The sequence below is a fragment of the Chiloscyllium plagiosum genome, chromosome 44 (genome assembly GCF_004010195.1).
Source record: "Chiloscyllium plagiosum isolate BGI_BamShark_2017 chromosome 44, ASM401019v2, whole genome shotgun sequence".
NCBI lineage: Eukaryota > Metazoa > Chordata > Chondrichthyes > Orectolobiformes > Hemiscylliidae > Chiloscyllium > Chiloscyllium plagiosum.
Window position 1 is genome coordinate 15,013,345 of NC_057753.1, and position 23,532 is coordinate 15,036,876.

Consider the following 23,532-nt stretch of genomic DNA (forward strand, 5'->3'; position numbering starts at 1 on the left):
ATGACATGATGAAAGTATTTGAAAAAGTAAATGGACAAAATATCTTTATGATTGCAAATCACACATTTTCCTATGATTGTTAGTTCTCGAATATATGTGTGTTCATTTCAATCGCTGTTCTCAGTAACTCTTATTTTGCAGATGAAAATTGGGCGCTAAGACTAGTGAATGGAGAAAGCCGCTGTGATGGCCGAGTTGAAGTTTACTCTCATGGAAGCTGGGGCGGAGTGCAGGACACCGTGTGGGATCAGAATGTTGCCAACGTTGTCTGCAGACAGCTGGGATGCGGTTATGCCTCAGAAATATATAATTCTTCAAAGTACGGGGAGAGTGATGGTGGTTCGTGGGTACATGTTGTCCAATGTCATGGACATGAATCACAGCTCCAGGACTGCAGGATCTCCAACACATTGAATTCGTCTGACATCGAAGGCAGTAGCATAGGGGTCCTCTGTTCAGGTAAGCAGACTCTTCACATTTAAACCAGCTCAGATACATTAAGACAAATATTCATCTGCTAAGTAAATTGAGGATGTACACCACTTGCTTGTCAGTGTCACTCAAACTATTTATTCATCGTTCGGATATCAGCAGACCTGAGGTGGGCGGCGGGTGCAGATGGATGAATATGAGAAATTGACACCATTGTGTTGTGAGATACAAGCATTACGTGGCAGGTCAGGTGAATTGACTATGCTAAATTGCGCAGAGTGTTATTTGCATTAGTCAGAGGGAAATGGGTCTGGGTGGGTTAAACGTCGGAGGGTTGGTGTGGACTGGTTGGTCCAAAGGGCCACTTTCCACAATGTAGGGAATCTAATCTTATCTAATCTAATCTGAAGGGGCGGCAGGCTGGGACAGTGGATAGCACTGCTGCCTCACAGCGCCAGAAACCCGGGTTCAATTCCCGCCTCAGGGAACTGTCTGAGTGGAGTTTGCACATTCTCCCCGTTTCTGCGTGAGTTTCCTCCGGGTGCTCCGATTTCCTCTCACAGTCCAAAGATATGCAGTATAGGTGAATTAGCCATGTTAAATTGCCTGTAGTGTTAGGTGAAGGGGTAAATGTAGGGGAATGACTGTGGGTGGGTTGCTCTTCAGAGGGTCGGTGTGGACTTGTTGGGCCGAAGGGCCTGTTTCCACACTCTGAGAAATCTAATCTAATCAGTAATCTAATTACAGTTTCTTAACCCAAAAGTACAGTTGACACACGTTCACAAATTATACTTTTAATGGTAAGGTCCAGGGGATTGTTGCCAGACAATGAGACCTCGGTGTGCAGACTCGAAGTGCATTGAAAATGGAGGCATGGAGAGTCAGTGCAGTGAAGAAGGTGATTTGTACTCTTACATTCAATGATCCGTGCCACATAATACAAGGGTTCTAAAGTCATGCTGTGGCTGTACATTGGTTGGCCACTTTTGGAATTATGTGGATCATTCTGGCCACCCTTTTAGAAGAACAATGCTGGGAAACTTGAAAGAATTCAGAAAAGATTTGCAGTGATGTTAGCAGAGTTGGAAGGACTGACTTATATGGAGAAGATGAACAGACTGGGGCATTTTTGCCTGGATGGTCGGACGCTGAAGGGAGACCTGACAGAAGTATATTATATCAGGAGGGGCATGCATAAGGTGAATAGACAAGGCATTGTCCCCAGGATAGTGAAATCCGAATCTGGAGGGCAGAGGTTAAAAGTAAGGCGAAAAGATTTCTAATGGAACTGAGGGACTATGTTTGTCACAAAAGAGGTTGTACATATGAAATATCTTGACAGTGAGGTGTTGGAGGATAGTACAGTTACAACATTTAAAAGGCATCTGGATTTGTGAATAAATAGGAAGGGTTTAGAGATATGTGTGCGGAATGTTGTCAAATAGGAGTGGATTAATTTAGAATACGTGATTGACATGGAGGAGTTGGACTGAAGGGTTTGTTTCTGTGCTGGACATCTCTAGGACTCCATTACTTGAAATGACCGCATTTCTTTCAATTAGTCGAGCTTTTTATCTTCTCTGAGAAACTTTTGATCTTGTGCAGCATTGCAGAGACTGAAAGCGCAGTTTGAATTTCATAGAAATTGAACGAGAGATGGATTCCATACAAAGCAAGTGTCTTGAGATGTTTCACATGCGAAGTCGCCGCACTGGAATTATATAATATTTTGGGAGTCGTTGTGCGTTATGTATCTCGGAATGGTGATGAGACCCTGAAGGAACGCTTTCATGCTCATTGAAATGTCGAGGCAATGGCTTCTTGGTGATTGTGTGTAAAGTACTCATCTCGAATTACAACCGGGGACATTGGAACAACATTGGAATGCTGTGCGGTAGATATAAGCAACTGTGTGACTTGTGATCAATCAGAAAAGCAGTTTTCAAGCAGTGAGCAGGTCCTCTCGTGTCAGGTCCAGCTCACAAGTTGTCAAAAATTCCATTGTGCAGAATAAATTACAAACAGGTGTTATGCTGTTGACCTGATGGAAGCTTCACTTTTCCTCTATAAAGATCATAAAATGGTTCGTTAGAAGCCGAAGACAGTGTTTTAATGGCGCACAAGTTTATTCTCAAATTGCAAGAAGCATGATTTAGACCAGAGCAGAAAACCGTGTGCAGTTAAGAAATCCACATCAGAGGATGCATTTGACAGTAATGGAGACAATGCAGGGGGCAACGTATGAGAGATTTTCTTGAGATGAACAACATTTAGCTATGTAGACAACTTGGCCAGATTTGGATTCATTTCCTTTGAACAGAGTCGACTGAGTATGGGCAAGATTGAGGTGTATAATAAGCAAGAAGGAATCTTTCCCCTATGTTATGCAATTGCTTACCTTGCGGCATAGAGTTCAGGTGATGGACAGAAGGTTCAGAGGGACCTGAGGATATTCTTTTTTATCCACGTGGGGCGGGGGAGTAGTCTGGAACTCATTGCCTGTAAATGTGGTAGAGGCAGAAACGTTAGTGAAATCTAAGATAGATTTAGATGTGTACTTATAATGCGAAGGAGTTAAGGACGAACCCAAGTGCTGGGAAATGAGATTAAAATATTTTGGAGCTTGTTTTTGACAGAAACAGAATTGGTGGGCCGAAGGTTCTTTCTCTGTGCTGAAGACTTCTTAAATCCGTGATTCTGTGAATTAGTTCTGGACCTTTGTATCTAAGTACACGTGATAATAACATGAAATGACTTTTCGTCCCCTTTCAGTATTTACACTTCTACAACTACTCAAAGTGCTATTGCTGTCATGCTAATATATATGTTGTCTTTCAGTTATATTCTCGTAAGGTATAGTATTCTCATGTGCGCTGATGAATGAAAGCTGAGACGGTATTTATATTGGACAAACGTACAGTTATGTGCACTATAAAATAGGTTGAGAATTAGACAAAGTAACGCGTGGACAGACATAAATGGAGTGACAGGAAGAGAAAGCACAAATGCAACTGTTTGCAAAATATTTCTCGGAATGTTCAATATAGAAAGGGAAACTGAACCTGGCAGTACCAGGTGCAATAAGATATTTTGAAACATTTATGTGCTGTACATTCTTGCTAAAAGATTACACTTGATCGATTAATTTTGTAAGAAATTATGTTTCAGCACAATAAGTATTTCTCATGAGAACATTTAAAACGCTCTTTCCTGTACCTTTTCACTATGTTGTCCTGAGTGATGAAGGGAATGTGCATTAAATGTGTAATTTTTTCACAGATCACTTTCAGTTAAGGCTGTCAGATGGTGGAAGTCCTTGTGCTGGTCGAGTGGAGATTTACTACAATGGAATATGGGGCTCAGTTTGTGATGATTCATGGGATGTGGTAGACGCTGACGTCGTTTGTAAACAACTGGGTTGTGGAAAAGCACTGGATATGACACTCCCTTCCTCCTCTGGACCGGGCTCAGGCCACATTTGGTGGAAGGACGTGAAGTGTTTTGGAAACGAATCATTTCTCTGGGAATGTCCTTCAGTCCCATTGGGTCACCAAGACGACTGTTCTCATAAAGAGGATGTGAGAATTATGTGCTCGGGTGAGGCCATTCTTCAATGCTTTTACTTTGCTCGAATGTTGTAGGTGAGACGTCATGCTGACATATGTTCACTGAATTCGAAGGAATGTAGAGCAGCGGCAGTAATTTAAAGAAACGATCTCTGACACTTACATGTACACAAAAAGTGAAAGAACAATTCGTTTCTCTAATCTAACTTGCTTTTCTGTCAGTTTTTTTCACCTTCTATTGATACAAGACGCGTTTGTCATGAAAAGTGTCATTTTTGATCTGTTGTCACCACTCCAAGAGGATGCCAATATTGTCCTGATAGTCATAAAAGGTTTATTAAAAATTAATTCCAAATTTATGATCTTTACTTTTGTATCGATCCACCAGAAATATGAGACCTGTTCGTGTGTCTATCGAACTATTTGTGACTCGAAAATGAAGGAGTGACTTTTTTTCTTTATGTTTCCGAGCAGACTTCACTGTATCAGACACAGCTCCTGTACAATTGTGTCAGACCTGTACTGCCTGTTTATTACTGTGCACTTGCGGTTTTCATGATTTTTCAGAACAGTAAAAATATTCCGTAATTTGCTTCCAACTGAGCAGTTTGAAACTTCCCTGGTGATACAAAATTAAAATTGATTGCATATATATCTATATATATATATAATTGAACAGCCATGATATCAGAACCCGTTCCAGTGGATCATCACTTCTGAAAAGTGGACAATTTACTTTTAACACAGGCTTTCTGTTTTCTGTCAGTTTCTGCTTCTCGACCATTTCGGGTTCTCAAACAGTTCGCCAGATTCTAGTCGTGTCTTGGTCAAGTCCTTCTAAACTCCATGCACGATGCACATTTGGCTCATTCCTTTTTTCATTGCAATATGTGTCATGAAGAAAACTGAACACAACGATCCGCGGATGCAGCGGGACCTGAAGATTTGTCTGTGCTTTCTCTCTTCACAGATTCTGTTGAGTTTCTCCAGCAATTCCCTTTGTTCATATCATGCATCCTGCTCGTTTCGGCAATCACAGGACACACCAGAGATATGAACAATCTAACAATCTGGATATATGTTATTGTTTGAACAGGACACAAGGAGCTGCGGCTGGTGAATGGAAAGCATCGCTGTGAGGGAAGAGTGGAGGTGTTCTACAATGGGACCTGGGGAACAGTGTGTTCAGACACATTGGATTCACACGTTGCCAAAGTGATTTGTAAACAGCTTCACTGTGGTGCGTTCCAGTATGTTGAATACGACGCTCAATCATTCGGAGCAGGAACGGGAACTATTTGGCTCGATGAGATGGAGTGTCTGTCACACGAGTCGACACTGTGGCAATGTCACACAGATCCGTGGGGTCAACACGACTGTCAACACCGGGAAGATGCTGGTGTAGTTTGTTCAGGTAACATGACAAGCCTTCTCAATGTTCGGGTCATACTCAAACATGAATTCCCAATAGACTGAGCATCTTTCTCCTTCCACCAGAGAGCAAAGTGACAAAGGAGCAGTCCCTCAGTTCAACTTACTGCCATCAACAATTAGGTGCGTCTTCTTTCTCTATGAGCGAATTCTTGGAGATTCTGCTTTGCACTGCATTCAATAATAATCAGTTCTGTACCACAGATACGCAAGACAGTGTGCTCTTGCATGGAGGAAGCAGCAACTGTTCTGGAAGAGTGGAAATCATGTGCGATAAACGCTGGGGAACGTTGTGTGGCAATTCCTGGGATATAACTGATGCTAATGTTGTCTGCAGAGAGCTGGGATGTGGCTTCGCTCGATCAGCCCGAGATGAGGCCGCTCTCTCCCAGGAGAAAGATGTTATCTGGCAGAATGATGTGAAGTGTAAGGGAAGAGAATTCTCTCTGTTGGACTGTCTCTCCGCAGCTCCAGCTAAAAGCAAGTGTAACCACAAGGAAATTGCCAGTGTAATGTGTTCTGGTAAGATTGATGCTGACTGACGTGCGGCATTAATGTTAAAAATCAGGGCAACTATTTGATTTGCTAAGTTACATTGCCCTTTATAATTATTCGTACTTTCTGTTCCACAGGATCCGAGTTGGTGACGGTCTCCCCTTCACCTCCACCTGCGGGTATTTATGACTGATATTATTATTAGTATTTGTGTTCGCGTTACTTTCCTGAAAAGTGACATTGATGCTGTTGACATTTTCACGATTTGGATGCGAGTGTCATTGTTTCCTTAATGATGATTATTTACAATTTTCCATGGCAGACCTTAACTATGCTAAACCCATTTGTACTCCCTCCTTTAAGGACAGGAAAGTCCGTCTATTTCCATGCCAGTTGTCGTCTGTTCATCTTTGGGAGTCTTGTTAATCTGTGAGTTAATCGCATTACTGGTGGTCATGCAAAGAAAATTGCAAATGAAAGGTAAGCATCATATCTACCAACTGAGATAACACTGCGTCACTTTCACTGTTGCATATGTTCTCGGGGCTGTACGTTTTTATTGCACTTTTCGAGCATTTGACTGAGATGGTCACGATTGTACGGCAGGTCTTGGCTGTTTGTTTTCTTCGAGGGACTTTGCCCAATGAAACGCTAAGTTTTAATAAACACTCAGATAAATGCATCAAATCTGTAAATAGCAGTTAAAAGAATATTCTAACTGTGTGAAGTATGCATCAAGTCGCTCAATATATTTGGAGAGAAACTGAATTAACGTATAATGTGGAGTTGCTACAGTCATTATCAGTGGGAAAGAAATATAATGACTGCACTTTCTTATCTTTCAGTTAACATATACATGACATTCCAGAGCAGGTCAATGACGGCAGCAATATGTCTCCATTTCATTGAGTTATTTGCAGACTGCCTCTAAATATTTCTTCATTAGTTACTATTATTTATGGTTCTTGAGTGTCTGGGTGCTGCTACCACAACCCAAGATCATTGAGAGGATTAAGGGTCCTTTTAAGGGAACTTCCAGTTAGGCAACAATTGGCTTCCCTTGACTGAGCAAATGATACTTCTGTACTTTGCACAATAATTTAAAAGCGTTTGCTTGGGAACCATTTTCCACGAGTTGGCAATGACAATCAACACTAATAACAATCATTTTCTATCCTTTCACATGCTCTTAATTTTCCTTTACATATAGCCATAAAAACTAGGCACTTAGTCTATCACGATCAAAGTCATCAAGGTGCACCTTATTTCATTCGTCTCACGTTTTGGTTTTTAACTAATTGTCATAATTCTGCAATTGTTTAATGAAAGTAGTCCAATTCTAACAACATTATTATCAACCTTGTTTGTTAGCACCACGGTATGTTGAACATTAATTTGTAATCTCCTCAATGGTATCAAGTTTTTTAAAAAAAATATAGGTTATTAGCATTTTCGTTTTTTCATTGCATGAAAGAGTTTCATTTTCTGCACTCAACATTTTCACTCACATTTACGAGCTGAGAATTTTCTTGAATAGATGTTTGAATCAGCAAAATTAGAACAAAATACCCAAATTTATACCAACAAGAACGTTTGGCTCTTTCTGTTTAACATACTAGGTTCGGGAACTGATGTGACATGGAAATTAATCATGGCCTGTTCACTTGTTTTTCCAATATGTTCTCCCTTCAGCGATCAGTTAATGTTGTGTGAAGATTCTAATCTACAGCATTGTGTGAACTCGTTCTTCTCTCCCCTGGTTCTTCAGATATAAACACCTTGTTTCTGCGAGTGTTCAGCTACAAATGCTGACCAGTCTATTGTTTATTCTACAGAACTTTACCTTGGTGGCAGAGGCTCACGCCTTGGTTTGTACCAAGGAATTTATGAAGAAATTGAGAATATTCCCCCTTGCAAGAGGACGGATCACAAACATGGACCAGGTATATATTTCCTATTTTATCGTGAATCATGACTGGATAAGTGTAGCTTCCATTTAATTTGCAGTCTTCCGTGATCAATGACTGAATGAACATGATTATTAGTTAAAACACAGTCGTCGTGTGTGGGAAGCTATCTCATTAACTGTGTCTCTGTCCGCTTTTCGTGAGATGAAGAATTTCAATATGATAATTCCCACTGGCCTACATTCCTGATAGATTATTTCTGGCATGCATTTGAAAATGCAAACAGAACTATCAATTTCACTTCTACCCTGGTTCCACCCTGACCCCTTCAGATGGCTGGACAACTAATCAATTCGTCATTGATTTTAAAATAATATAACTTTTGCAGTAAGTATGGATTAGACAGCACCAAAGAGCGGAAGCAAAATTGAGGAATCAATGTATAAACAAATATGATGAATCACAGAAGATGAGTGGTGCTGAAAGTGTGCATATGACTCTGAAACTTTGCAGGTGTTCAGATACAGTGTAACTGAATGGAAAGAAAATGTCTGGTAGATGATAAATGTGAAATTATCCATCTTGGTTGGAATAAAATTAGAAATGACTATTATTTGAACGGACATGGCCTGAAAAGTACAGATAGCAGATTTAGGACCAAATTGAGGAGGAACATTTTCACCCACAGGATTGAGAATTTATGGAATTCCCTGCCTCATCAGATGTTTTTAGAACTGGGGTGAATAATGTTTTGAACGTTAAAATCGTGAGTAAGTCGAACTGAAGCCACGAAAAGATCAGTTATGATCTTATTGAACGGCGGAACTGGCTGCAACGGTCAGATGGAGTACTCCTGCTCTTAGATCTTATATCATATTCCTTCCCGCAGTGGGTTCACTTGAAATTATTCCAGATATTTCTACAGGCACGATTAAAGAACAATACTTTCTGTTGTCACCCTGCAATTAATAACATAAAACCTTCATCTACAGTCCATAAGTCTACGACATACAGGATCAGGATTAGATCATTTGGCTCATCGAGTCTATTCTGTCATTCAATAAGGGCTGATGTGCTTCTCAACCACTTTGCGTTGCCTTCTCCTTGGATGTTTTTATCCCCTTATTAATCAATAACCTTTGTATTTCTGTTTTAAATACACACTGATTGGCCTCAATAGCCATCTGTGTTCCATAGATTCGCAAGCCTCTGGTTGAAGAATATTTGCCTCATTCTAAATCTTATTGATCCTGGCTTCTCTTGGAAATCGAGTTTGAAAATAACTCTCCATTTTTATTTTTAGTAATTTATGCTTCCATTGACTCACTCAATCGCATTGAATACTACACCAGTCACAACTTGACTGACTATAATCCCGGATCTGAAAATCTTGAGGTGAAATCTAACAGCATTCCAGGTGTGTATAGCATCACTTTCTGTCAATTAATTTTCGTTCCACACCCTCTAAGCTGTCCAAATCTTAACGATTGCAACCCTCACAAGGTAGTGTGACCACTGGAATATTTGTTAAAGAGAAAATCGCTGTTTTGATACCACATGATCATGGACATGATCTGTCCGGCTGTCTTGTTGCTTACAGAGATTGTAGAGCCTATGGCCTCTACTTGTAATGTGCAAAGAGACGTGCGTTCGATGTCGTTGCTTTCAGGAACTGCACTCACACCCATTCCCGAAGAAGAATGCGTCTCCTTAAGCTGAACATTACAAAAACAACCAGGTTATCATTCTAATCGCATTTTTCCAGCACACCTTGGCCCACAGCCTTGTATGTCTTGACATTGTAAGTGCATCACTGAATACGTTTTTGAGCGGGTTTTGCCTCTATCACCCTTCCTGGCAGAGAGTCGAAGATTTCCTCTTTACTTCTCCCATCACTTCTCTGAAATGTATGATCCCTGATCTTTGATCTCTCCACCAAAGAGAAATGTTTCTCCTGTCTTCCCCAACTACTGTCGTCATCATTTCATGACTCATCGCAGGCATGCCAGCGACTCTGCATGCTCAGCTCCAAGTCAATCAATTGCAAAACAGATACAGCGATAGGTCTCTCAGCCCTTCGTAACTCTTCCTCCTTTCAATGAGATAATTCCAAACTATGATGTGGCCTAAATCCAGCTCCCTACCTTTGAAGCATGTCCATAAATACCTTTGATCAGCAATAATCTCGGCCACATTTAAAATTAAGAATTGATCAGACATCAGCTAATTTTTGGGAAATATATTTCCAAACCCTGTACAGCTTTATCCTTTCTTGACATCTTCCCTGAACGGTCTGGCATTAATTCTGTGTATTACACCTCGAGCTAAAATAGTCTAATCAGTTGAAGTAGTTTACTTTATGTTCCCTGTCTTATGCGGGTTATTATCTTGAATAATTCAATCAGATAATCTTTCACCTTCTCATTTCCACAGAAAACAATCCCAATTTGCACCAACTCTGCTCATTCCGTAACTTCAGAATTATGACCTAACTCTTCTGGTCTCAGTTTCCAGCACTTGCCTTATCTGAGACATTCGTCTCGTTTTCTAGTTTTCGTTGTTGTGTATTTCAATTTGTATCAGTGATGCTCATCTTTCTCTCCAGGTCGAATTCGTGGTGAGTATGACGATGTTGAGACTGAAGATGCAGAATGTCATGATGGAAAGTTACAATTGGACAGTGATCCTGATGAACCACTCACACTTACAGATGATGACAGTGGTCTTTGTTCACTCGGTCAGTTGAATATCTTTAACCACCTTTCTGTGCATTCACACTGCCATAATTCCTTTCCATTCCATGATAATATTATATTTACTGAAAATCCAAGAACAACGTCCAAACCTGTGCCTCATTTCCACAGCTTGTCACTGAGAAAGCAATGTATTATTGGAGAACGATTTTTATTTCAATAGCATGAAGAACCGTCTTTAAAATTGAATTCGATGGTATTCATCATACACTGCGTTTTGTCAGTTCTTCGAATAGTTGATGTTCACCTAATTTTGGAATTATAAATCTACAAAATTGCTGTTTCAATGCGTCATCAACTGGCTGTATGGAGAATATGAAAGATGGGGTTTTACATGCTCAACAGTTTGAACGGTTTAGTTCTTGTAGCTCACATGGAATACAGAGCCTAGGACCTTTACTTGTAATGTGCAAAGAGACGTGCGTTTGATGTGGTTGTTTTCAGGAACTGCACTCACACCCATTCCCGAAGAAGAATCCGTCTCCTTAAGCTGAACATTAAAAATGCCAATAACTCACGGTTGCCTTTGAAACCCAGACTATCTGATCAGCTGCATTACCATTTTAGTGTTTTCGAATGGCATTTTGGAAAAGAAAAACTGCTCCATTGTTCCTTGTATTCCCAGTTAACCGCTTCCATTATTCTTCACCTTCTCTCCTTTTTCACAGAGAGTTCTTTAATTACTGTTGTGAGTACTCTCCTGCAACATGTAACAGTCACCACACTAACAACCAAGGTCCTATGTTTCATTGAAGAATGCTCACCGGGCCTGTAACTTTAACTTTGATGTCTTCCAAACATGTGTCCAGACATGCTGTTTTATTTCTAGCAATTCCCGTTGTTTGCTTCTGATTACGAATGGCCAAATGAGCTTCCCTGCACTGCATGATTCGATGGAACTATGATACAGCCATTGCCATGTTACCTCTGTTGTCCAATCAGAAAATACATCTGACTTCCCCTGATAACTCGCATATTGGTGCGCCTTCACTGTTGACATGCACTGGATGTGCGATCCAAAATTTTACAACGTTCGCATCAAACCCATAATTGCTACGTTTCCCTCTGAGTTCCAATGTTTCTGATGCAGAGGAGAGAATGGGATGCCTCGGCTTTCTGGAAAATTCTGAAATATCTTGAGCATTATGTAATGTTGAAAATCATCATGAGAAACTTGACATTTATTTTTAAGTTAAACATTTGATACATGCATGAGGATTGTTTAAATTAATGAAGAAAACCACTTTTATTCTTTCACAGATGTGTATTAAATTATTTTAGAAGAGCGAAAGAAACCATAGTTTTTTTTTTGTCTTGCACTTCCAATCAACATCTTACCTGCAAAATCGTGCATGGCCAATGACATACTTTTGAACATTTCATAAGTACTATATTTTAGGATATTGCACAGTCAATATTCGCACAAATCAGAGGCGATAATTATTATGTAACACTTTTAGTGAGCTTGTTCTTTGCAGAATAAATATTGGCCCAGTGATCACTTGCTGCACACATCTCTGCTTCTCTTCAGAGTAATTTCCAGGCTGTCGTTTGCATCCAGCTGAACACACAGAGAAACATGTCAATGTGCCTTCCAAATATGGCCCGTCATCAGTCTGACATTGCAGAGGCAGAATTAGGATTGTCCCTTCTCCATGGAGTGAGAGCTTCAGCTAGGGATTTGTAGTTTCATGTGCTGTGAATAGAGCCAGAGGCGACTTGAACGCGTGGACTCAAATTATTTCCTTTATCATTTCAGGTAGATTTTAGGAGCTATTTTATCATGGGACGTCCTAATATTGCGAGAAGTCGCCGACTATCGTTTTGAATCTGCAAAATATTTTTCTCAATACAAGGTGCAACTGGTTGTAATTCAGTAGCATTTACTTTGGCATTGAAATGTATATATTTACATATATATATCCTTTTGAAATGCATTTGAATAATTGCATGTTGTGTGTTTAATGAGTTAAAAGTGGGAATAAAGAGAGTGCATCGAAGTTTTTTTTTTATGTGTGCATATATTACGTAATTCATTTCTCAGTGTAGATTTATGAACTCACAATAGTGGACGATGGTCCTGTGGTTTGTCAATGAGGTATTGAGGAAAGTCCATGTGAAATTGCTTTGCTTTCTCATACCGCATGAAGGAGGCTTTTAAACTTGGCAAGCCAAAGAATTCTATGAAGTGCTGTTTTGCTGTTTTTTGAATGAAATGTTCTCTCCATTAACATATCGTCCATGAACTGGGAATATTTCTGAAAGTGATGTTACAAAATGTAGAATACAATTCATCAATAAAAATGCAGTGATTGCAAGTTTGTTTTGGGATTTTGAGTCCGTTTGTTGATGTCAGTGCCACAGTATATGTGTGTGAGTGTCAGTGAGTAAGTGAGAATGGTTGCAATTAGCTGTGCTTGTGCAATTGTATCTCTGAATATGAGAATACTTGTGCTATTGCGATTACATTGGAAAGCTTATTGCAGGAGGGAAGTATACTTGGAACGTTAACATGCAGAACGATCTTGTCTTACAATCGGCATTTGCATGAAAGTTGCAACGCAGGTGGGTAAGGTAATCAAGGAGGTACATGACAAGGTTTCCTGCATTAGTCAGGAAATACGTCGTATAATTTTTACGCAGTCAGGTTGCGATGTTATCGAACTTTAATTTGGCCACATTTGGAATATTAAACACAGTTCTGGTTGCCACTCCACCGAAGTGATATGGAGGCTTTGGTGAGGCTACAGATAAACCAGATATTGCCTGATTTGGGATGTATTATCCACAAGGAGAGATTGGGCAAATTTATTTCACTGTCACTTGAAATTCAAAGGCCGACAGACCGATCTGAAAGAAGTTTGCGGAAGGGGCTGAGACACGTTTAGATTGTAAAGCTGGAGTGTTTTCTTAGTTTAGCAATGTCAATTACTATGCAACATAGGTTTAAGATAAAATGGATTAAGTTTTACCGATAAGTGAGAGGCAGGTCCGTTGCACAGAGGATGGCATGTGACTTGAGTGTGCTACCAGAGGAATTGGTGGCAAATTTGGCAGACTTCTTGACAGATACATGAATAGGCTGGGGGTAGAGGTCGACAAACCAGGAAAGCGTAAAATTGAATTTGTAAGGTATCATATGTCAGCATTGACTTGTTGGCCAGAAGGCCTAGTTTTGTGCAGGACTGTTCGTTGTTCGCTGATTTGTTTTGTCGTGGAATCGCCTTGATCCGTCTATCAGTAACTTCACCATGTTGACCCTCATTACCTAGAAGTGTTGTCCTGAGCTCTAAATACATACAAAAATAAACAACAAGGACATTCAGAATCTGTTAGTCTGGAAAATTCATTATTGCTTAAAAAAAGCGTGCAGCTGTGGGACCCTGAAAAGGACGTGGTTCTAAGTCAGCATGCTCTGTTTGGAGGGGCATGTTTGGGGTAGGATACCAAAGTTGCGAAGGGGAACAAATTGTGGAGTCACAATTATTTTTGGGGGGAGTTGTTAATTTTGAACTGGCAGAAAGGAGGAAACTTCAGACGGGTATGAATTGAGGCACGTCATACTTGAGAGTTAGAAATGTGTGGGGTAATATTTTAAGGTCTAAACAAGAAAGGAGGGGTGGGTGGGAGAACCAGAGTGAAAAGGTAGAGACAGATATAATAAAAAAACAGATCCAGAGCTGATATCTGTGACTTTGTCTCCGTGCAGTGGAGTCTCTGTTTATTGGAAATGTTGAATCTGTTGAAATAGTGTTAAACCGCTCCCCACATTCTCTCAGTCATCTCCCTTGTTCAAAGTGATATAACGCTGATGATCATGTTGATGAGAGTTTCCATATGTGTGTCTTTGCATTTTGGTGTGTTTGTATCAGTGTGTTTGTATCAGTTAGTATCTGCCTGCAATGAGCTACACTTTGTCTGAGAGGGAAGTTTGAATGAAATAAGAAGGGTGAGGCATCGGATTGAAGTTTCTCTCTCATTCTCTTTCTCCCCCTACCCCCCCCCCCGCCCCCCCCCCCCCCCTCCACCCCGCCAACCCTGCTCTCGTCTCGTAGTCCAAGTGAGACAATGCTACCCAATACCAATGCATAGGTGGCAGATATTTTTTTCTTGAAAAAGCATTCAAGCCTGTGAATCTCTTAGGTTACATAGTTGCTTCCTTCTTCAAACCATGCGTTTGTAGAAGTTTTATTCTTTCGTCACCTAGAATCTGACTCAGTAGATTACACAGAACTGTAAATTGCTCAAAGTGCAAGAAAATGAATCATGTCTCCTTACAAAAACAATTCACTGGGAGGTGCCTGAATTCAGTTGCCAGGCAAATGTTTGATACAATGTGTACAATGTCAGGAAACAGACCAAAGATAAATCAATTCCACATTGCAGAGGGAACTCGTGCATTTCTCGACATGACCATCTTTTACTCTGAGGGAACCCGAAACACAATTGCAATCATCTCCATAGTGTGTGCATGTCTGTGTGCTTGTGTCTATGAGGAGTGTATGTGCGCCAGTGTGTCTATGTGTGTGGGAATATATATGGGTGTCTTTATGTATCTGTTGATGCTGTTGTGACCTGCTCTCTTTCTCTCTCTCTCTCTCTCTTTGACGGTATGTCTGATGGCTTTCACGCTGCATCAACTCCTGTGCAGTGGCACGGGTAGGCCAGCAGAGGGGGGCATTGTATCACTTTCAACACAAGGGAGCAATCGGGAGAGAGACATTTGTCTTCATCTCTTTTTCTCTCCGTCTTTTCTTCTCTCCCCTCACTCCCCATCTCTCTCTCTCTCCCTCACTGTCCGACTCTCACTTCGCTCTTCCTTCCGCTTTCCTTTTCTCCGTATCTCTCTCCATGTCTCCCTCTCTCCACTCTCTCTCCACACTCATTATCCCTCCTTCTCCTCCCTCCTCTCCCTCACTGTCTGTCACTCTTTCCCTTTCTCCTCCCCCGGCCCATCCTGTCCCTCTTGGTCTGTCTCCCTGAGGAACTCATTCGCATGCACTTGAGGTGATATACCGCACATCCACCAAGCATGACCATCTTCCTACATGTCAGGTTTTATTCCAACCAGTGGCGAGTTTGAGTCTGATATCCATTGTTTCCAAGTTTGCTAGAGCTCCTTGATGCTGGACTTGCTCCAATGTAGTTTTACTATCAGCATCTATCACTCTCACCTCACTTTTGAAATTCAGCTCTTTTGTCCATGTTGAACAAAGGCTGTAATGCGGTCAGGAGCTGTTTGAACTTGCCAGAACCCAAATGGGCGTCACTGTGCACGTTATTGCTGAGCAGGTATTCCTTGATAGCACTCTTGATGACACTTACCATCACTTTACACATGATTGGAAGTAGGCGTACGGGGCGGCAACCTGCCAGCTTGAATTTGTCCTGGTTTTTGTGTACAGACGTATCTGGGCAATTCTTCTCATTGTCGCATAGACACCAGTATTGTAACTGTATTGGGGCAGCTTGGCTCGGGGATTGACAAATTCTGAACGACAAACCTTGACTCATGTTCGCAGAATCTTGACAGTGTCCATAAGGTGATGTTCTTGGGACATTGCATCAGATATGGAAGGATGAACCCCAAGGAAGCTGAAGACGATGTCCATCGAGGAATGTCCACGAAACTCCTCGAAGAAAGAGTTGCTTTGACTATTTGAATTAACTGTTTCTCTCAGTCATTTGTTCCAAACTTCAGCAACATAGTAGCACCGTTGATGGATTTACTAAAGACGAACACAAAGTTTCGGTGAACAGAACAATGCCAGGAGGCATTTGTGATTTTAAAAGCAAGATTAACCACTGCCCAAATTTTATTTACACCAACATTTTTGAAACCTTTCAAAGTTGCAATCTATCCTGGCAATATAGAAGTTGGAGCTGTAATGCTGCAGGAAGATGATGATGGAATTGAACAGCCAATTGGCTCAATTTTTAAAAACAAAACTCAATACTCACCAAAGAAAATACTCCATCATGAGAAAAGATTTTTTGAGTTTGTTACTGGCCTGACAACATTTTAATATTTAACTGAAGAACAATGCTGTTGTGTACACGGGCCACATTACTCTCACATTGTTTGAAACCTTGGGTCCGCAGTGATGGAATTCATCCACCTAACGATTCTAATCCAATTTCCTAGCCCTTCGCAGATGTCATAGCCTGCCTTTGGATCGCATTACTTCATTGACCTGATGATGGTTTCTGCCTCTTGCAGGTACTGAGTTTCAGTCTGCCACCCACCCTAATTTTTCTTTACCTGCACTCTACTAACTTTCCTGCTGTTTACTCTTAACCTATGCCCCCACACAATGATTCCTCCGTTAAGTGATAAAGTTACTTTCTGGCAGCCATATCTATGTCTCTCACAATTTTACACATTACAATGGTCTCCCCTCTCGTTCTCCTCTGCGTTGACGAAAACGACCCCAGTCTTTCTACTCTTCCTCCATGAACAAAACTCTGTAGATGGGGCAACATCCTGGTGAATCTTCCCCTGCCTCCCCTACAGTGCTATCACATCCCTATTATTGTATTTCTGACACTCCTCTGAACCGTGCATTCAAAAGTTTGGATTTAAGAAGGGAACTGGAGCGAGATATAGGAAGAAAAAATAAGAATATAAGGGAAATTGACTTGAGAATGGTTTCCACTTGGTATCTGGGAGGTCATTCGATGTGAAGACCTGGATAATTAATAGTCTGGCAGTACCTGACCAGGAAAAGAAGTCCATAGGTCTATGAGGGCAGGCATGATGTATAAAGCGAATGAGTGGAGATGGAGGGGGGAGTTGGGCGCTCAGAGGGAAGTGGTTGGTACCCAAGCGTGAAACGGAATGCTTTGGTCGCATCAGCAGACAGAAAAACAGACTATTGTGGTCAGCAACCGGCTCAGAGATGCGTGATCGTTTCATAGCCGTGTCCGCCTTAGGAAAAGCATAGTCAGCCCATGCTCTCTGTCAAGGAAAAGCCACTGTTTCAATCCGACTTTCACTCGATTCCTTGACATTGCACATTGAAATACTTCCTCAATGTTACACGAGTTAACGACTCCCTGCAGTCTATGAGTTAAGGACAGAAGTTTCCATGGTCCCTGTCAAAAGCTCATCTTCAAGTTTGTATTGAAATCAAACTTCCAGCACCTACAAATGCAGGACGTGAACCCAGCTACTTCGGAACATTAACTGGCACTTTCCAGATGAACATCCCATGACAGTATCACTGAGTCATTGCCTGAACTCAAATACGTGCGAGAATGAGAGAGTTTTATTTTCTTAATCAGGGAAGGGAATCGAGGAGAGAAGGCAGGTAAGTTGAAGAGAATCAGGTTTGTCATTGAATGACTCAAATACTCCTTCTCTTCTGTGGTGTAGATCTGTATGTTCCTATGTCTGATGCTCTTATGGTGCATAGGGAGTGGTGTTCGGGTTATCTCTGGGAAAGGGATGCTCGTGTTCAGAAAATATGGATAGGGGAAAGCAGCACTGGAGTTAACAGACTGCACTTGGAACTGATGGGTGGATGATAATTGAGTCATAGAGTCACACATCACGGAAATAAATATTTCAGCTCGACTCATCCACGTCCACCAGGATTCCCAAACTAAACTAGTCCCATTTGTCTCTAAACCCTTCTGACCCATATACTCATCTAGATGTCTTTTACATACTGTAATATACCAGCCTCCACCACTTCCTCCGACAGCTCACTCCATAAACGAATCACATGAAAAAGCTGCCACTCAGTTCCTTTGTAAATCTTGCCCCGCTCACCTTGAGCTCATGCACTCAATGTTTGCAATCCCCAAGACTGGGGAAAAAAAAAAAACACCTTGTCCATTCACATTACCTTTGTCCACCGTGATTTTATAAACCTTTGTAAGGCTATTCTTCAGTCCCCTACAGTCCGGAGAGAAAGAAATCTCAGCCTATCCAACCTCTCCTGACAACACAAACCTTGCAGTCATGGTAACAGCAGTGTAAATATTTGTGCTTTCTTTCCATTTTAATAACATGCTTCCTATAGCAGGGCGAGCAGAATTCAGCGTGGTACTCCAAAGTGGCCTCACCAGATGCATACCAGGAACGCCAGTGATAGTCAGAATGGGACATAGACGCCCTGAATAATCCAAATCACGTCCTGTACCCGAGATGTTAGAGGTTTCCAATTCTGGAAAGCCAGTAAAGGTCATTGTAGAAACTTCAATCCATTGTTGTAATTATCCTGGTCGGTTGCTCTCAGAATCAAGTCTCTTCCACTCTGTCGAGAAGTTGATTTCCCATTAGTGAAGGAGCTGGCACTTCTGCTGGCATGGCAGGGTAACACGGTGTAAGTAGTCATTCATTTTTACAGTAGAAGAGCGCCCGCCAGGTACACAGTGAAGCCATGTGGAAGTTGATGTGAATGGGAGATGCTGAACAAACAGGGTCCATTAACACGTTGCAATCCAGTAGCTGTCTACACCACACACAAAAAAGCAGAGCATCTAGCCTCTCTCATTGCCACCTGTGTGCATCATCGAGGGAGTCAATGTGGACAGTGCAGCAACAGTAACTGTCAGAATCCTGGAATTATCTACCTAAGGGACATTTTGTGTCTACGCGATTGCACATGAGCTGCAGCGTTCAAGAAGGCAGCTCACACCCACCTTCTCAAACACAGAAACAAGCACACATATACACACGCACATATGCAGACACAGGCATGCAGACTCTCTCATAAACACGTATACATAATGTTTTTCGGTACATTCTCAGGGAAGGGGTTCATCTGTTTAATGAACTCATTCATTTGCACAATAAACTCATGTTAATTTGCGAAATGGTCCGTGCAATCACATGATGTACATTTGTCAACAAAAGTAGTAGAGCGAATGCAAGTATCTGTCAGTGAGCGTTAGTGAGTGAGTGTCACGAAGACTGAGTGCAGTTGTGTGTGTTTGTACGTCTGCGTCAGTTAGTGTACGTGTAAGAGGAATTATCTCTGTCAGTGTCTGTTAGTAAGAGGTACGATTGCAATTGTGTTTCTGTGCGTGCAACAATGAGTGAGTGAGTGTGTAATTGTCTGTCTTTCCATGCGAATGTTAGTTAGCGGTTGTGAGTGAGTGCATCAATGAGTGCAAGAATATGAGTGTAATTGTGTCTGAGTATGTCAGTGAGTTCGTGCAATTGAGACTAAGTGCAATTGTCTGTGCTTGTGTGAGCATGTACAATAGCAGCCCCAGTGATGAAAAATGCCATTGTGAGAGGCTTGATTAAGGATATGCAGGAAGGTGCCTCAGCACCAAAAATATTGAACTAGATTTTGACTCCAGAATGGTTGCACAGGTCCCAAGTGCAAAATGAGGTATTGTTCTTCCAATTTGTGCTGAGCTTCCCTGGATTGCTAATGCAAGACTGTGAGAAGGACGCTTGCCAGAGAACACTGATGTTTTGAAACCTTTCAAAGTTGACATTTTAACATTCCTTTGGCTGCCCAACTGTTGTCATCTCTCACTGTGTTCCATCTCCACCTATTGTCTACTTCTTCATCCTCCTCAATAGCTTCTCCAGCATATCTATCATCAGTTTCCGAGCTACAGACAGAATTAACAAAAATGGTCAATGAACCCGAAACGTTAACTCTTCGTCTGTTCAATACCTACCTGACCTGTTGCGTATTTTCCAGCAATTTCTGTCTTTGTTTGCGACGAAAGTTTCAGGGCTGAACCGTTTTAGGAACAGTCATCATAGGAACAGAGAATGCAAATGATAATAGTATTTGGAAGCAACTAGAAAAATTAGATTTAGTCGACTCTTCTTTCTGGGGAAATCTATTTTTGACAGGTGGAAGCTATTTAAAGGCCTATTGATTAGAATCAAGTTTCCCAAACTAAACCAATCTAATTTGCACTCATTTTTCCCATATCCCTCTGAACATTTCCGATTCATGGAACTGTCCAAATGTATTTTTAATTTCGTAACTACCTGCATCAACAGGTTCCTGTGAGATTGAAAGCTCAGGATGACAAGAATCGCAAATTGCGAGTGACAACAGACATCGAAAGTTTAGTGAGAAGGAGAAAATAAAGCATGCATTCAGAAAGTTGAATTGAAATCAGACACTTGAGGGGTATAAAGAAAGCAGGAAAGAAATTAACAGAGGAATTAGAAAGGCCATGTTCTTGGCAATTTGGACCAATGAAAATTATTGTTATTTACAAGAGTTAGGTGCCAATAGATTAAAGGACAAAGGAGGGAAATTATACCTCGAGCCAGAGGAAGAGGTCAGGTCCTTAACGAATACCTCACATCAGTATTCAAAAAAGAGAATGAGATGGATGCTGGCATGCTTAGGGAGGAATATATTGATACTCTGGTGCATGTCAACCTTAGGAGTGAAGACGGTTCGGAATTGTTCAAATATATTAGGTGAAATTTGGTTCCGGGGCTGCAGAAATTTATCCCAGTGTACTGAAGGAGTTGGGGGCTGGGTTGATTGCTCAGGCTTTGCCAGTGATCATTGCATCCTCTCTCCAAACAGATGAGGACAAAAGACACTGGAGAACTGCCGTTGTGTTTCGTTTGTTTAAAAATGGCAACACGGTTGATTCAGGGAATTACAGGTCACTGTGTCTTACATCCGTGTCAGGTAACTTCTGAGAGACAATTCTGCAGGACAGGACTTACTCATATTTGGAAAAGAAAGGTCTTATTAGGGATAGTTGCCAAGGGTTTGTGCGGGGAAGATTTTTTGGGGGAAGTTATGAAGGTGGATGCTGAGGGTAGAGCAGTATATGTTGCTGTCTACAACGACTTTACTAAATCATTAAACAAGCTCCAACATTCTAACAGACGAAAGCACATGGAATCTATGGTTGTGAGTTGGTAAGCTGCATCCAAAATTGTCTTGGTTAGAGAATTTAGAGGGTATACTTTGCGAACTCTTTTTTTCTGACTGGAGATCTGTGACCAGTTGCGTTCCACAGGGATTTTTGTTGCGACCTCTACTGTTTGTAAAACATATTGTTGATCTGATTAGAAAATTGCCAGACAATATGGAATTGGCAGAAATGTGGTTCGTGAGGAAATCTGTCAAAGGATACAGAAGGATATTGATCATTAGAAACGTTAGGCACGGAACAGCAGATGGATTTTGATCCAAAACAACGGCAATTTAATGCACGTGGTAAGTCAAGAGCAAGAGGGAAGTGCTTTCCTGAAGGACAACGATTTTCATAAAGTATTTGACATAATCTCTGATGGTAGGTTCATTCAGAAGATTATGTAAGATGGTATCCATGGTGATTTGGAAAGTTTGATCCAAAATTGAATTTACCATTGAAGACAGACAATGATCGTGGAACCATGTTTTTCCCAAACTGCAGGTCAGTGACGAGTGGGTTTTCATAACGATCAGTGGAGAGACACCTTAGGTTTGAAATTATCATAAATAATGTGAAAGTGTGGGTAGTCTGATTAGTAAGCCTGCAGACGACACGAAAATTGGGAAGTTGTAAAGAATGAAGAAGGATGTCAAAGGGAGTAACAAGTTATAGATCAGTTGGGCATTTGGATGGAGAAACAGCAGATAACGTTTAACCTGACAAGAGATAGCGATGCATTTTGGGATGTTAACAGATGCCCAGAATGCATTACCACATAAGGTGGCATGAGCAATGCCGTGCCTTGATGAAATACACAGTGGGATTATATGGATTCTGAATTCTCGTTCGGAATTTGCATTTCTTTTACTATTTGTAGTTTTTTATTTTAAAGGATAAACAGACGGAAAAAAAAACTTGAGCACAGAATTTACCACGGTGGCAGGTGTTTCCTGTTGATTGAACAGAAAGGCACCTCACACAGTGACGGTTCTGCAGACTGAGAAGCTGTTTTTCATGCATTGACACTTCCGTTAATCTTGCGAAATTGCAAATGGCGATCGGCTGTAAAATATGTTTTCACGTATTCTCAGGCAGTACTCCACGTCTTCCTGGTTCAACAAGGGAGATTGTGCAGCATTTCTGGAAACGTAACGTATGCTCGTGTAGTTTGCTTCTCTCTGAAAAAAAATGAGAATTACTCAGATGTTTGGCAAATTTAACACAACCCATATATGTTGCGAAATTCTGCAGGATATCTGTGAGACATTACTCAGGCAATATCGTATGGACAAATAGAGCATAACAGCAAAAGTAAAACGGGATATTTTTGGTTATGGGGATAACTGTAACAGAATACAATAAACTTCATACAGTTTCACAACCAAGATAACTCAATCAAAGTTATGAGCTTGTTGTAAGTCTGAATTAAGACCAGGAAAAGATGCAGAAAATCGGTCGAAATATAAGGTATATTGAATGTTATTCAGAACTGAAGATGGCAGGATAATGCTGGTTTATGTATTGTTCATCTGAAATGCTCGAGGGAAAGAGATAAACAGAGTGAATAGAGCAAAATGTTTGATAGTAGTAAAGTAGTACTCTGTAAAGTAGCATACGCTAAGTATGTGTAATATTACCCATTAATACTGTAAATGGATATTAATGATAATTGTGGCTATCAGTAAGTTCCTGATCTGACCATCTACGATTTCATCCAAATCACTTATCCATATTTCAAACAACTGACGTTCCATCACTGACCCTGTTGGATCAATACTGGTCACAGAATTTGAACAAAATACACACATCCACAACTTCCTTTTGTCTTCTGCAACAAAGGCAATTTTGTATCACGAGTGGTTTGACCCACAGTTCACAAGAAGCCATCACTCTGGGAAGAGTAACTGAACACAATGACCGTTGTTTAAATTTCTCGGTACTTTTACTGTCTACTGTCACTGTGGAAGATTGACCATGTGCGTCCTCACATAAATAGCAAGAAAAATGAAACTTCGCCAATTATTATCTAATCAGTATACTCTTCTTCAGCAATGAAGGAATTGAACAGTTCATCAGCAATGT

General features: G+C 40.9%; 1 protein-coding gene across 1 annotated transcript in view; it reads left to right on the forward strand.

Annotated features, from left to right (window-relative positions):
- LOC122543742 (scavenger receptor cysteine-rich type 1 protein M130-like) overlaps positions 1-12,854 on the forward strand; it is a 17,961-nt gene extending 5,107 nt beyond the window's left edge. The window contains exons 2-12 of the mRNA XM_043682505.1: positions 142-459; positions 3,712-4,029; positions 5,095-5,412; positions 5,496-5,552; positions 5,634-5,951; positions 6,062-6,103; positions 6,288-6,404; positions 7,760-7,867; positions 9,135-9,248; positions 10,437-10,568; positions 12,344-12,854. Coding sequence (XP_043538440.1) covers positions 142-459; positions 3,712-4,029; positions 5,095-5,412; positions 5,496-5,552; positions 5,634-5,951; positions 6,062-6,103; positions 6,288-6,404; positions 7,760-7,867; positions 9,135-9,248; positions 10,437-10,568; positions 12,344-12,354 — 1,853 coding nt within the window. The 3' untranslated portion in view covers positions 12,355-12,854. The remainder of the gene's footprint in view (positions 1-141; positions 460-3,711; positions 4,030-5,094; positions 5,413-5,495; positions 5,553-5,633; positions 5,952-6,061; positions 6,104-6,287; positions 6,405-7,759; positions 7,868-9,134; positions 9,249-10,436; positions 10,569-12,343) is intronic.
- Positions 12,855-23,532: the final 10,678 nt, after the last annotated feature.